The 15,147-nt window shown below is 29.2% G+C and overlaps 3 protein-coding genes across 4 annotated transcripts in view; 2 read left to right on the top strand and 1 right to left on the bottom strand.

Annotated features, from left to right (window-relative positions):
• Window positions 1-15,147, top strand: part of LOC105456322 (G-protein coupled receptor Mth2-like) — a 26,794-nt gene that overhangs the window by 4,039 nt on the left and 7,608 nt on the right. The gene's annotated exons all lie outside the window — the stretch shown is intronic.
• Window positions 416-2,055, top strand: LOC105456311 (probable G-protein coupled receptor Mth-like 2). The gene is made up of 2 exons (XM_011700259.1): window positions 416-713; window positions 1,599-2,055. Exons 1-2 carry the CDS (start codon window positions 559-561, stop codon window positions 1,969-1,971), a joined length of 528 nt encoding a protein of 175 aa, XP_011698561.1. The 5' UTR covers window positions 416-558; the 3' UTR covers window positions 1,972-2,055.
• Window positions 3,746-5,676, bottom strand: LOC105456312 (odorant receptor 13a-like). 2 transcript variants are annotated; one of them, XM_011700260.1, is made up of 4 exons: window positions 5,379-5,676; window positions 4,856-5,125; window positions 3,966-4,437; window positions 3,746-3,883 (listed from the first exon to the last, which is right to left on the bottom strand). In XM_011700260.1, the coding sequence occupies exons 1-4, from the start codon at window positions 5,407-5,409 to the stop codon at window positions 3,769-3,771; spliced, it is 888 nt and encodes a 295-aa protein (XP_011698562.1). In that variant the 5' UTR covers window positions 5,410-5,676; the 3' UTR covers window positions 3,746-3,768. The 2 variants fall into 2 exon arrangements, with proteins under 2 accessions (XP_011698562.1, XP_011698563.1); XM_011700261.1 differs by having other exon boundaries at window positions 4,856-5,129; window positions 5,379-5,400.

The raw sequence follows: 15,147 nt of genomic DNA, 5'->3' as shown, positions 1-15,147 counted from the left end.
CTCACTTGCATCTAATAAATCCTCCCCCGCGACGTCAAATAAATGCTAGCCTGCATCTACACGAACCATTCTCAACGAATCTGTAAAGAAATTTATTGCGAAAAAATATCATCTCATGTTCTCAGCCAGGAATCGAAATTGGATCTCCACGTTTGCCGGATGGCAAAATAATTTATACGTTATTGGCTAAATGTAAGTTGCATTTTGCAGAAAACTCAGTTTGCGTCCTCTAAACGCAAAGGAAAACAAAAAGAAATTCGTGTTATACTCTCTCTATGCGTGGGGAACTACTTTCATTGTCAGCGCTGCTAGTGCCATCATGGATCATGCTCCTGGTATACCGAAGAACTGGATTCGACCGAGAATGTGCACGAGAAAATTTTGGTTTGGTGGTATATGACAATGAAATCTTTGTTAGCGCTATTAGTGGAATATTTCACTGAAGCCTTGATTGCTCTTAACAACTTTCAATTTTAAACTTGTAGATGGACATCAATATTTATTGACACGTATAACGCGAAGAATTTACTCGTATTTTCTATTTCAAGGGATAGTGCAATGACAGTGTATTATTACGGACCCACGGGTGTTGCTTATATTATTAACGTTTTCTTATTCATCGCTACGGCACTAACGATTCTGTATCATAATAAATATACTGCCAATCAGCTGAGAGATTCGGAGAGCCGATTCTATAATAACCACAAGCGCAAGTTTGTACAGTTGAAAAATTTCAATAAATGTAGTCGCGATAAATTGCATGTGTTATTTGTTATATAATAACACGATGTATTATTTATCAATATTTCATGTTTTTTCATAAAAAGTAGCCGAGCTAGATATAAGTAAAAATATCGTTACCTATGCAAATAAAAACTGGATTTCACAATATTATTATTACCTTTAAATAGTATGATATTTGCGAATCCAGTAAAGCTGGACATTTTTTTAATTACGCCCCAAATCTCCAGATAGCGTTGTGAAATATTATTTATAACAAATGTTTTTTACAACTTAACATTACTACTTTACATAATTTTAAGTTACATAATCTTATTCCTCGGATTTTGACTTCTAAAAAAAAGTTGTTCAATTAAGTTGACCTCCAGTAAAAGTATATTATATTTTAAATTTTGTCGAAATTTCAAGTTTTGTTCACTGCCGGTGATAACCAGAAAATTTTGGAGCAAATACCGATTAGAGTAAAAATAATATGATCACCGTGTGTGAATATATAGCGCAACATTAACGATTTTAATTGTTTATTCGCATTAAGTATTGACACGTAGCAATTTGCGTTTAATTTAACAAGAAGTTTGTTTTCTAATGATCTTATATATGATCTAATTTGTTTTTATGATTTATGAAGTTAAAATTGCACTTCTTAAAAAAATATTGAAGCTATCTGTAATTAAAAACTTATTATTTTTAAAGACTGGCTCGCTTAAAACTATCTATTATTTTTGTTAAGAATATCTGAAAATGATCAAGAGCTATATTTTCATAAATGTATATCTTGATTGTTTTGGCAGATGCTGTATGTATATCTTATTTAATAATAATCATAATCAGACGATATATGTAATATTTGCTTATAGGTTTACTATGTACCTGAAACTGTTTGTTGTGATGGGACTAAGTTGGAGTATGGGTATAATATTGTGGTTGATCAATGCCAGCAATACTATATCAGGAATGATTTGGAGTATCAGCTTTACGATAGATATCTTGCAAGGCGTCTTCATTTTCATTCTATACGTGTGCAAAAAGAAGATCTTGCGGTTATTGCTAAAACGATTTGGTTGGCAGTCTCGCAGTTCATTTTTAAGCACTGTTTTATCGAGCAACCAGTCTAGAACGTTCTCAAATACGTCCCATCTCTCATCGCTATCGGAATCAGTGCATATGCAAAATATCAATTTTTCGGTTAAACAAAAGTCTAATCATCATGCAAATTTTAATGTAAAATAAAGGAACAATTCTATTATCGCTAAATCAGTACAACAATAAGTGTATTATTAAAAAATATATGTCCTATTGTGACAATTGTTCTAATAATTTGTGTTGTTTTATCATTACATCTTGCTCATATATAATATATAAAACAATTTTTACTAAAAAATAAGAGTACTATATTATATAATTTATTAATTAATGTAAAATATAAAATATTTCACACACACACTATAGTTATCTTGATAATTATTCTATGTACTATTATGTGCAGAATAATACACAAAAATTGATTTATTAAAAAAGATACTTTATTAATTTCGATTAAATGGAAGTAAAAGTAATTTCAAAATTACAGAAGGATTTTCACCTAAAACAAGACTATGCTAATTACAAAAATCTTGCAAAAAATTGAGTAATTCTTATTTGAAACTTTTTCTTATTAAATATATTGTTTATTAAATATTTAAGATAATTAATTACAATAAATTGTTCATTTAAAATTAAATGATTAACACAATTAACACTTTACACACATTTCATAAAAATGGCTATTTGTGGATTATAATTCAGATTTGAATCCATCCATTATTTAATAAAATTCATTTTTAATCTCATCTTGCAGTAAAATAATTTATTTAAAATTTGATATTAATACTTGCGTATAGTTCTTAATTACATTAGCTTTTTTGTAAAACTGCATAACGTTAAAGAAAGTATAGATTTTATCTCACTTTGTTGTTAATTTCTCAAAGTATATAAAACGGATATATAGCCAAATGACGTTTGTATTAACTGCAAAAGATATTTTTAATAATGTAATTAATTGTAGTAGGAAGAATCAGCGTAGAATCTTTCCGTTTGAATACCGGTTGTACGGTGTAATGTAATAACGCATAATGTTCAATATGATAGTCGTATTAATACGACTTAGCAACGAAAATGAATAATTACATTGAAAAAGAAACTCGCGGTAAAACAGAATAGAAATAAATCGAACGTCATAACGAAAAGATCGTACGCTCGTCGAGTAGTGATTTTTCGTAAATTATTACGAGTTCGCATTTTATTAACGTTCTTACGCACTACTTAATAATATAGTTTTGATAATTAATTAATATTGAAATTTAATACAAAAATAAAATAAAACAAAAAATTTTAATTTTATATTGTATATCTAATTTCATGTCAAATATATAAATTATAATGCAATAATTAGTCATACATTAGTCATACAACTTACACTATAAAACGTTGCCATCGTTAAAGGAAATAGTTTTCCAGCAGTCAGATAGACCGGTTTAGAACCTCTTATCATTAAAAGTAACAAAATTTTAGTTACTTTTCTGTTCATAGTATACCATTTATTGCTGTACGCTGCATAATATATTTTATTACACTGTAAATATCAAAAGTATTTTTAGACGAAATTATTACTCTTTGTGTAGTAATTGAATAAAAGTTAATTATTAATTGTAGATTAATTAATATACTAATCAGACTTACTGACCATTATAGCAAAATAGAGGAATATTTAACTAACCTGGGCAACCAAAATCTCTCCAAGAGCACAATAAAGACCCATGTATGCAAACATATTAATTACAGTAGATACAAAATATATCAAGGGGAGTGATATATAATTTCCTTCGTTAAATAACTAATTAATTTATAGGAAAGAAGACATAATATTAATTTAGAAATTTAAAATGAAATATGCAATAAAAATTTTTAATATATTTCTTAAATATTTTCTTACAGTTAAATATCAATTTAATTTAATAAATTACCTTAATTTCATCATTAATTACATCATCAAAAAATACTTACAGTTTTTATCTGGAAACCAAAAAAAGCGAAGGTTATCGCAAAATATATGAATAAAAAGAGAAGTAGTACATTAAATGTATCTTCAATACTGTCAATGGCTCTATAAAAGATAGTTCGTATTAGATGTATAGATGAAGGATTGATCAAGTATTTCGTATAGATCACATTATCATATATCAAACCTAAGCAAGCGTAGATGTCTTGTTATACAACTCTTTAGTATTTCGTGATAATTTATATATTTATCCAAATTTGTTAAACGATTCTTCAGAATATCTAACTGGCCACATATATGGAGAATCAACAGTCCGAAAAAATTATCAATTCCACTATAGATTATCATTGCGAGAGTAATACAAATAATTTGACTAATAAACGTCAGTTCGTACTGTGGACTTTTGGTTACATCATAAACGTAATGAGTTTGTGCAAGCATTGGACCGCCTGGATCAGTAATATTGTTTGTGTGCCTCATCGATATACCAAACGCAGGTAAAATAATAAAAAAAATGTAAGATACTGCCATAATGCAATATCCGCACGTAATATTTATTATACGTGCACTCTGCGCTCTTCTGATCATCATATTTCTCTCTTGCGTTTCTTTCGGTTTTACCCAATCCTCCATGATCATATTCGTGATCGGTTCGATAGCTTTTAAAAAATGTCAATATTGAAAATTTTAAAAGTAACTAACAGATAATTATTGTATCAAAATAAACTGTCGCAAATTTCATAAAAAATGATAAAAGTAATAAAAATTATCCCCTTTTTAATGAATCAAATATTAATTAGAATATAATATTTAAATTACATGTTATATACCACATTTAATAATTTCTAAAAAAAAGATAGCCAAATGTTATGCTTATCTCCTTTTCTCCATCAGAAAATAATGATTCTTATTGTACAACTTATAGTTGGTAAAATAAATTGTAAATTATCTAACATTAATATAAGTAAATTGAACTATCTATATGTATTTGAAGTTATTAATATCAAACGTTCAATGGATATGTAAATTATTTATTATATTTTATAGCTTATAAAAATAGCAAAATATGATGTTTACCTTCTTTTTTCCACCAAAAAATTATGATTCGAATCAAGCAGCTCAAGGCCGGTAAAGTAACTTGTAAATTATCTATCATTAGCAAACTGTCTCCAAAAATTCTTGCCAAGGAATGTATGCATGGAATAAGGAGGCCCAGTACAATACTCAAAACAATGACAAGCACTCGAAAATTGCACATTAACCTTTGTCGAAAATTTTGTTCAGTTTTAGGCCACAGCCCAATCAAGTTTAAAGTAAAACGATTCAATTTTACCGCCCATTCGAAATCTACCTGCAAAAATCTTAATAAGTCCGAAGTTTATTAAAAAGATTACCTGGTAAGGACAATAAAAATCACTGAATATTTGAAGTATGTATTAGCTACTGTTTTGTTGCAATTGTTCAATAACTTAATTTAAAATATTACACTATCATGAAAAAACGATAATTTGAAAATTTTTAATGCTACCATTGCTCGCACAAATTTTTATCAAAATATTCGTATTAAAATTTTCTCAATTACAATAATAAAAAAAATAACCTCGGTATCCGTTATATTTTGATGTTTCCATGTCGAATGTTGTCTAGCGATTGACATCTGTCCCTTTTTCATGAATCGACATTATCTTGTATTCAGTAAAAAAACGTTTCTCGCGCATGCTTTTAATGATCATTTTTGAAAGGGGGACAAACGACCCATCTGTAACGAAGTAATATTAAATATTCGGCATCCTCATTCGTTTTAAGTTTCTGTCATTTCAGCACCGAATATCGCACGAAACATTTGTAAACAAAAAATTACAAGTGGATACCAAGTTGACAAAAGAAAGGGGTATATTTTATACATCCGTTTCTTTCCCACGCTTCTTTAATCGGCTACAGCTTATAATACAGCTACATACCGCTAAAAGGTTATATATCATACCTTTACAATATATCTGTTGATGATTATTGCTGTAGTAATTTATGTCCATCATATCTTTCTGTTTTGTGTAATTGTTTGCAATTCTATATAATCAATTGTTCATTATTAATGGATTGAATGATTAAATAAGCTTTGCAATAGTAATGTAATTACTTGTTAAAAAATTGTCTAGTTTGTTGTACTAATAAGAGAATTATGTTCAGTCTATACAGTTTTACTTTGTTTATTTCTCTTAACAAATATAAATTATTCTGATATTTTTGCAATAATAAGTAATTCCAACAGATAGCCAAGGTTATTTGCTTTACAGCATGACAACAATTGCAATAAGCAAAGAAAATGTAATACGATTATTTAATGCAAATATCATAGTATGCATAGAATTATAATAATGGTATAAGTTTGATAGATATGTAATTACAAAATTTAAGATGTACATAAATAGTACTAAAATGAAAAATTCGACTTTTATATATTATAATGTGATAGAGGTTGTACAATGATTTTTTTTTAAATTTCACTGACACCTTAATATTTTAATAGTCAAAGTAAAAAAAAATATATAGTCATTAAAATATCTTACAATGCATGTAGCCGTTGTAACAGCTAGACAATATTTTTTCAATATTGAGATAGATTGATTTACAGAACTTCTTGTCATTAAAAATAACAAATTTACATTTTTCTAATTTAGGACCATATTTGTACCATATTTGTTGGTATGCAGCATCATCTATTTTATTGAACTTGAAAATATTGAAAACATTTTGTGAGGACATCAACACACATTAGAAAATTACTAATAATAGTGTAAATAAGTGTACATGAGTACACGCATTTGTAACACACGTACATTCTGTAAATGAGTGTAAATCGTGATCGGAAATGTGTCATCGTATACTGAGGGCGAGAGAGAGAGAGAGAAAGAGTCGCGCGAGATGTAATAAATCATTTCTTTTGTTTTTCTCCTCTGATGCTGTTCCTATTAGCATTATCTAATATTTGCCTTAAAGTCTGAGTCGCTAACACGAGTGTATGATTGTTTCCAAAATATATATACCCAACACACATTAACACTATAATAAATTTATTTCTATAGAAAAAAGAGCAAATAGTTGATACATGTATAAATATCTCAGCAAATCGACTGTGATCCATCACGCAGCTCTTTAGATACATGAAAGTTCATAAATTTGTTCAAACAAATAAAACAATGTCTGAGGGCCATCTGACCGATATAAAACACAGATATAAACCAAATATAAAACACTATTAACCCAAGAAAATTATCGATTCCCACATAACACGTCATGACGCAGAAAGGGAAAATAGATTGTACAATATATGTACATTTCGTATTGTGGAGTTTTCGTTACGTCGTAATGTAATAAGTCTGTATTAACATTTGTCTACCTGGATCAATGATTTATCTGATGAGTGACGTACGGCAATTCCAAAAGCAGGCAGAAAAGATATATGCTAAATCCCATAAGACAATATCCGAATGTAATTATTCGCGCATCTTCGACTCTTTTCATAATCACGTTTCTTTCTTGAGCGTTTTTCGATCTTTATAGACTTATGGCTTATACAGCTTACATAGCTATATAATTTTTAGTAACGTGACGTTCACTGTAATTGTGAAATTACTCGCATGCTCGCACAAAACTCGCTACCTTGTATGTGGTGATGTGCATATCAAAGATGTCAAGCCCTTTAATTGGAGCGTTCTCTTAAAACTGTCTGCAAGTGCGACGAACTGGGCGCACGTGATTTTATCTCGTACCTCTACCCAAAAAAAATGTTCTGCTTATAAGCGGGAAATTTCTTTAAGCATTTCCTCTAAGCAAAAAAATTTTACATGAAACATATCCCTTAGCTATAACATGTATTTATCTATAAAGAAGTGGATCATGCGCTATAATCAAGAATAAATTTTCATAATAATTTGATATTCCTCTACATTTTAGAATATATACTCATAGTAATTTGACATCCCTCTACATTTTAAAATATCTTCTTGAGATGTATATAGGAGGAAAATCTTTTAGCATCAAGAGGATACCGCTAAAGGATAGAATATTTTTTTTGGGTGTCGCGCACTCCAGCTATATTAGACGGAACAAATGCTCTAAATGTACACCCACAGTGGGGAGATTCTCGCCAAATTTCTGCTTCCAGTTAGTGAATTGCGTATAAAATGACTGATGAGACAAATGTTCCTCACCAAAAGCAATTTTAATCTCGATTCTAATTCGGTAACTCCATCAAGAATCGTTTGAGTTTTATCTCTCAGGCTTGAGGCAATAGCCATGGCTTTCGCGGAATCGTTTCAATTATTTGCACGCGCTATTAAATTAAATTGCACTAAAAACTCGCACAGAAGGGCACTCTCGTCATACGTATCGGGCTTTCATTTTTAACCGAAACTGTTAGGCGCGCCGGCGGAATTTTTTCATAAGTTAAAAGCGGACTGGCCTGGCGTTTGACGAAGCTGCTCCTCTAACCGCTGAGTAGTCTGATTGTCCGCTGCAGCCGCGCAAAGAGTTCTACCTCGCGCCGACGCGGACGGAACTACGAACACTTCTTTCTCATCAGAAACGTAGTTCCTCCAACGTGGAGCGGAGGATCGTCTCTAAATCCAGCGTAACATCGTGCCTCGTCGGACGCTCGGCATCTCCCGGTGAAGACTCAGCGTCTGCCGACGACCGCGTACACATCCTCTTCCTGGGAGTATTCATCATGGCTCGCTGTCTCCACTCAGTCCCGTTCTATCCCGGACGAGCCCTCAAAATGTTGCGCTCGCGTTCAAACGCAATCCTCTCGCCTTATCACACTCGCATCGCACTCACACAAAAGAAACGCAACACTTGAAAGGAACTGTAACGTGGAACGAGAATTAGGAAAGGACTCGTGATGTAATTCAAGCTGGCGCGAAGTCATTCGCACGTCAAGACAGTTTCGACGAAACTCCACTGTCAAAGCTGCGTAAAGGGGCCAAGAGCTCGTCGGCAGGGAACGATCTTCTTCTTTCTGAAAATAAATACTTCATATTTATTTTCCCGTGAGCTGTTCAATGCTGGGAGTAGCAAGAATCCGGAGGCTCGCAACGCTATGCATATACATCGTTTGGTTCTGTTCTGTGCTATAATTGCTTTAAGTATGTAAGTATACTGGAGATTCATCATAAAAATAATGCACAAAAATTGGAATAATTTAAACCTAAAAAAATACGAAAAATGAAAAAATGCAAATGGAAAATATTTTAAAAGTGTCTCTATGCAAAAATACACAACGCTACAAAATCAAAGGATCACCTGTTTTATTCTTTAAAAATAGGCAAATTACAAGATAGAGCAACTTCGCCAAAAATGATTGTAACAAAATTTTTCAAAAAGCATTTTACAATTTAAAATCTCCACTTTCCAAGTTGGTACTTTAGAAAAAAACTAACTGATTTTCTTCGGAGCCACATAGATACAAATGGAGGTGTGACAAATCGCAAAATTTTTTCCAAAATTTTGCAAAGTTCCACGACGCGAAATAAAAATCGCACACAAACGCGTTGTACAGCTTTCGAAAGAATGAATCTTTTCCTTTAATTTACTTTTTTGTTGAGCATTGTATGATTTTTTCATCGAGTTATTCAACATTAAAGCAAAAATGATCTTTTCTGCTGTGATGTTGAATTATTCGGTGAAAAAAAATCGTACGTAGAATAACGCTAAACAAAAAAATTAAAGGACAAGATTAATTCTTTCGAAAGCTGTACACCACGTTTATGTGCGACTTTTATTTCGCGCTATGGAACTTTGCAAAGTTTGGAAAAAATTTTTGCAATTTGTCACATCTCCATTTGTATCAATGTAATTCCAAAAAAAATCAGTTAATTGTTTTCTAAAGTATTAACTTGAAAAGTGAAGATTTTAAGCTGTAAAATGCTTTTTGAAAAATCTCGATACGATAGTTTTTGATCAAGTTGCTCTAGCTTGAAGTTTAAAGCCTATTTTTAGAGGATAGAACAGGTGATTCTTTGTGGCGTAGTGTATATATTAAATATAATATCAAGAAAAGAATATGACGAAGAAATATAACATTGTTTTGACGTTTATTACAGAAAGATGTACAAACAGTTCAGACTTCTTAGATTATTTTGTTTTAATATTAATTATGATGAAAATGTTAACAAAGTTTTAAATTTTTCTATAAACAAACTATATATTTTTAATTAAAAAATTCAAATAACGTTTAATTAAAAAAAAAAACAGATCGATGTAGAGGCCCTCTGCGACATTACAAAATGCGCCCGGCATTCCGTGGATTCGAATTGACGACTGGTATGTACTCGCAGAGTTTGTAATTTTCCAAGCTTGTGGAATAGTTTGTTCTCTCGGAACACCAAGTATGCGTATTTTCCAACGAGGAAGGAAGTGTTTTTTAGCGCCGCCCCGTTGCTGATGTTAAGCAGTCATGTCTCGCTGCTTGGCGGAGTACATTCGCGCGCTGTTCGTTTGCCGGGAAGTGATTCGCGGAATCGAACATAGTGTTGTCTTTAATATTCCACATATCACGATGTTTCGCTTAAGATAATAATCACTACAAATAACAGTGCCATATTTAACTCAGATTTTTTCACAATTTTAATTATTTATTGGAAGGAATGGGCGATAAAATAATTAAATTCTTTCTCACATTCACATCTGAAAAATTATAGTAATTATATCTTGTGCATGTTAATAACTCTGTGATGCTAATTAAATATAAATCTTAAAGATTTTATTAAATAACGGTCAGTTTCATATTGTTTATTATATACAGGTAACAAATGTTTCTTATTAAATAACACATTTAAATTCTTTAATCTCTTTTTATCTTTCACAGCAATTCTCGATTAACATTTATTAGCTATAAAGTAATTAGAAGTCTTGTATATATACCTATATATATGCATGGCATACCTTACGAATTACGTGTGAGATCCATTTAAAAATAAACTGTTTGAGATTTTTTAAATGATCATGAAAATAAATGTTAATGCACATGTGGTTCACATATGTATAAGGTTGTAGGTAAAAAAAGTATTACACATCTTGCACTTAAGATACGGGGGGCAGTTGCTTTAAAAAATATTTTTAACATTTGTAACAAAACTTACAACATATACAAAATTTTTATAGACATAAATTTTTTCCATATTTTCAGATTTAATTTATTATTAAAAACGTTAATTTTAATGAGAAATTTAATAATATAGAATAATTTTTTTTAGTTTTAAGTAACTAAATGAAATTATATCCACTTTCAAAGATCTAAAAAATTTACAAAAATACTTGAATATATGTAGAATATGGTACTATAAAGAAAATTTTGGAATCGCGATGGGATTCTCAGATTCTCTCGTAAACAAATATTTTTTTAAATACAAAATTAGAATTTTTGTTAAGAACTTGACATTATTTTTTTAATTATCTACTGACAAGAATTAATGAAATAAGCACTAAGAGTCAACACGGAGAACTTGGTGCGTATATAAAAATTCTTTTTACAATTCAGAAGAAATTTTTTTCACAATTATATTCAATGTTACTACATATTCTTAATACATTCCTTAATGCATACCTCATTGCGAGGAAAGGAATGTATTAAGAATATGTAGTAACATTGAATATAATTGTGAAAAAAATTTCTTACTCACCAAGTTCTGCGTGTTGTTTATTAGTTCCTGTTTAATTCTTGTTAGTATTTAAATTTAAGAGTCACACATATTAAATGTTATTTTTTATTTTTTTAAAATTATTTTAATTAATTAATATTATGTAAATAATATATTTTTAACAAAATTACTACGAAATAAAAAATAGTTTTAGAGTCTTTTATATTGTTCAGATTTATTTATTTCTTTTTTTCCTTTAAAAATAAGTCTTGTTCCTTATCAAAACTAAATGTTTTTTAAATTAATCGATCTTCGCTTGCAAAATAATTGCATAACTCTTTTGTATTTTAATTCGTTATCTATTGGCGACGCTTGGTACTAGTCAATCTGTTCGATGCAATCATCGCGCGGTTAAATAGTATTATAAGATCAAAAAATTAACTAGGAAAACAAAAGTTATAATATAAAATTTTATTATATACAAGAATAATGTCTGTTTTATAAGGAAAATGAAAATGTTTTTACGATTGCTAACAAATAATTGAGCACTAATTGGAAAATAGCAATGAGTAATAGTAACTGATTGTAAGTAATAATTGAAAAATTAACTGTAAAAGAAAGTATCTATATATCCATAAAAATCTATGTATTTATTTTATAGTGATTTGACTGAAATTCCAATTTCGCTTTGGAGAAAAATATTTGTTTACGAATGTGTGGATCTCAGAATTTTTTTTATGGTACCATATTCTACATATCGAAATATTTTTGACAATTTTTTTCAGATTTTTAAAAGTGAATATAAAATAAACGTTTTTATTTAAAAATATAAAAAAAGATATTACAAAATTCATATATATATAAATTTTGTATATTAATTAATATGTAATTTTTGCTACAAATGTCAAAAAAGAGAAAAATTTCTTAAAACTATCTCCGATATCTTGGATGCAAAGCATATAATACTATTTTTTGACCTTCAATTTTGTGTATGTATATAAGCACAATATGTGTATTAACTTGTTTCCATGATCATTTAAAAAATCCCAAAAAGTTTATTTTTAGGTGGACCTCTGACACATGAAATGTACCATATGTATTTTGTACGAACCAGCAAAACAGCAAACGAGGAAAAAATGTTTTTTTTATGAATTTCCATACTCACTCAACAAAAAAACTGTGTTCTACTTATAAGCAGGGAATTCCTCTTGGTATTTTCTCTAATTGTAAGATAAAATGATAAAGCATATTCCTCTCTAACATGTATTCATCTGTAAAAAAATGAACGTATGAGTTATGATTAAGATTAAATTCCACCATAATAATTCGTATAGCTTGAAATAAGAGGATATGCAAGATACTCGAGGTACATGCTCATTATAAGAAGATTGTCATTTATTTGCTATGTGATGTGTATATCCACATGGCAGCAAGCTTTATGCGAGCAGTATCTTGACGCACCCAAAAAAAGTATTCTATTTATAAAGTGAAATTTCCTCTAATCCCATATTCTAGGCGAAAACTTTTACAGAAAGATTATTCCTCTTCCAATAAAGTGAACTGTATACATATATAAAATCTATTACATACAGTTTTTCTCTTGTATTAAAAGGTATATATTTATTTCAAGCGGAATATCTTCTTACGTGCGATACAGTAACACGAAAAATAATGTGTGTTGCTGCGTTCTGACGTATAACTGGTTAAAATTAAGTGTTGCATTTATGCGAAAAGATATAGGCGCAGTAAGACAGAACAAAAAAGCTGTAAATGTAATTTTGTCTTGTGAATAATTTCTTTGTGAGTGGACAAAGATCGAAGGAGAGAAAAGAAAGGAATTTTCTCCGAGTTTGTTTTGTGTTTTCCCATTTCATGATGAATAAAGTTGACAAATTTTTGAAAAAGATCAACTTTAAATTGTATTGGCCTTTATGATTTTTCTGATTGTTGCATTTATATATTAATAAATAAATTGCTATAATATTTTTCCTTTCTTTATTTGAAAAAATCCAATAAGAATATGTAATATCTCTTAAAACAATGTAAATATATAACTAATTATAAGTATATCTGAATCGACCGTGGAGTATTGCAAACAATTGAAATATGAAAACGCCAACACGGTACAAACCGGATCTTAGTGCTTGATATATGTGAATCTTACAAATTTGCAGTTCAAGCAAACTGCACGCCGTATAATAGTCGGTCTTTAATAGGCAAAATTTAAAAAGTTGTTCTACAAGCACCGAATTACTAGATTGCCTTGGCAATTTAATTAATATCATGTTCAATTTGGAGCTGCATTTTAAAGACCGGCGATTATACGGTGCGCAGTTTGCTTGAACTAAGAATTGTAAAGATTCACATATTATATAATATTGTCAAGTACCAAGATCCGCTTTATACCGTATTGGCGTTTTCGTATCTCAATATTATATAATCTGTATACAATTCTATATACAATATATCAGTATGTAATATATAATGTTTCTTAAAACAATATTATAATTTGTATATAAGAGGAAATTGATATTAAAAACAGCAAGACTTGTACTGCAAATGCAAGACAAGATTACTCTAACTGTAAGAACGTTGTGCATAGAATATTTTCCTCTTAATATCAAAGGATTCCTCTTAAGGCCATATGTATAAGAATAAAATCCTCTAAGATTTAGCGGATTTCACTAATATTAAATTTTTTTTTAATGCAAAACAAACATATTGAAAGAATTTTTTAAAAAAGCACATTTAGGCGACTATTAATCTATTTGAGAAACAAATCTGAAATTAGTGAGTATTAGGAATGTTCGCTTTTGAAGAGCCCACATTGGTTATGCTGATGATAGATGCTTGGACTATCTTTTTTTGGGAATAGAGTTCGCTCTGTATTTACTAGGTTAGCGAAAGTTTATATATTCCCATAAAAGTTTATATATATCACGTAATGTATCCAATCTCCTTTTTTATTTTTTAGTCATATTACTTTTTTATACATTCTATATAAAACTTTAATAATTTTTACTTTATAATTAATTAATTCCATTTTACTTTATATTACAATATGTATGTATACATATATATAATTATATAATTGTACTTTAAAATTTTTTGGGAAATTTTTCAGTGTGTTAAATGTGTTTAAAAAATGTACATAAATGTGTATAAATTTTTAAAAAATTAATTTTTTTTAAATATTTATACTAATTTAATTTGATATCTATATGCAAATCATATATAATTTTTCAAAAAACATGTATTTTTTTAAATTTGCTTTAAAAACTACGTAACAGTTTAAAATAATCATGATTTTTAATCAAAATTACGTGCAGGTGTCCAAAGTAGTTCAAAAAGTGTTTTTGAAAACATTATAAATTTATACATGAGAGATAGAAAGAGAGAGAGAGAGAGAGAGAGAGAGAGAGAGAGAATCTCAAGCGAAAAGATTCCTATGAAAAAAATGTTCTCTACAAACAAAAGTATTATTTAGATTACACAGAAAGAACTTTTCTTTAATAAGTATATGATAATAAGGTATAAATTAATTTACAATTAAGATTAAAAATAGAAAATATTTAAGGTATTGTTATAATTGCTCTAAATAAAAATATTATTAGATTTACAAGAAGAGAAGATCCTTCTAACGTTAAGAAGGATGCAATCTTAAATCTAGCATCTCATGGTCTTGAAACCATATATAAAAGGAAAATTTTCTAGAATCAAGAATGTACCGCT

The sequence above is a fragment of the Wasmannia auropunctata genome, unplaced genomic scaffold (assembly GCF_000956235.1).
Source record: "Wasmannia auropunctata unplaced genomic scaffold, wasmannia.A_1.0 LD335713.1, whole genome shotgun sequence".
Taxonomy (NCBI): Eukaryota; Metazoa; Arthropoda; class Insecta; order Hymenoptera; family Formicidae; genus Wasmannia; species Wasmannia auropunctata.
Note: the sequence above shows the minus strand (reverse complement) of the source record. Positions and strands in the feature narration are given on the sequence as shown.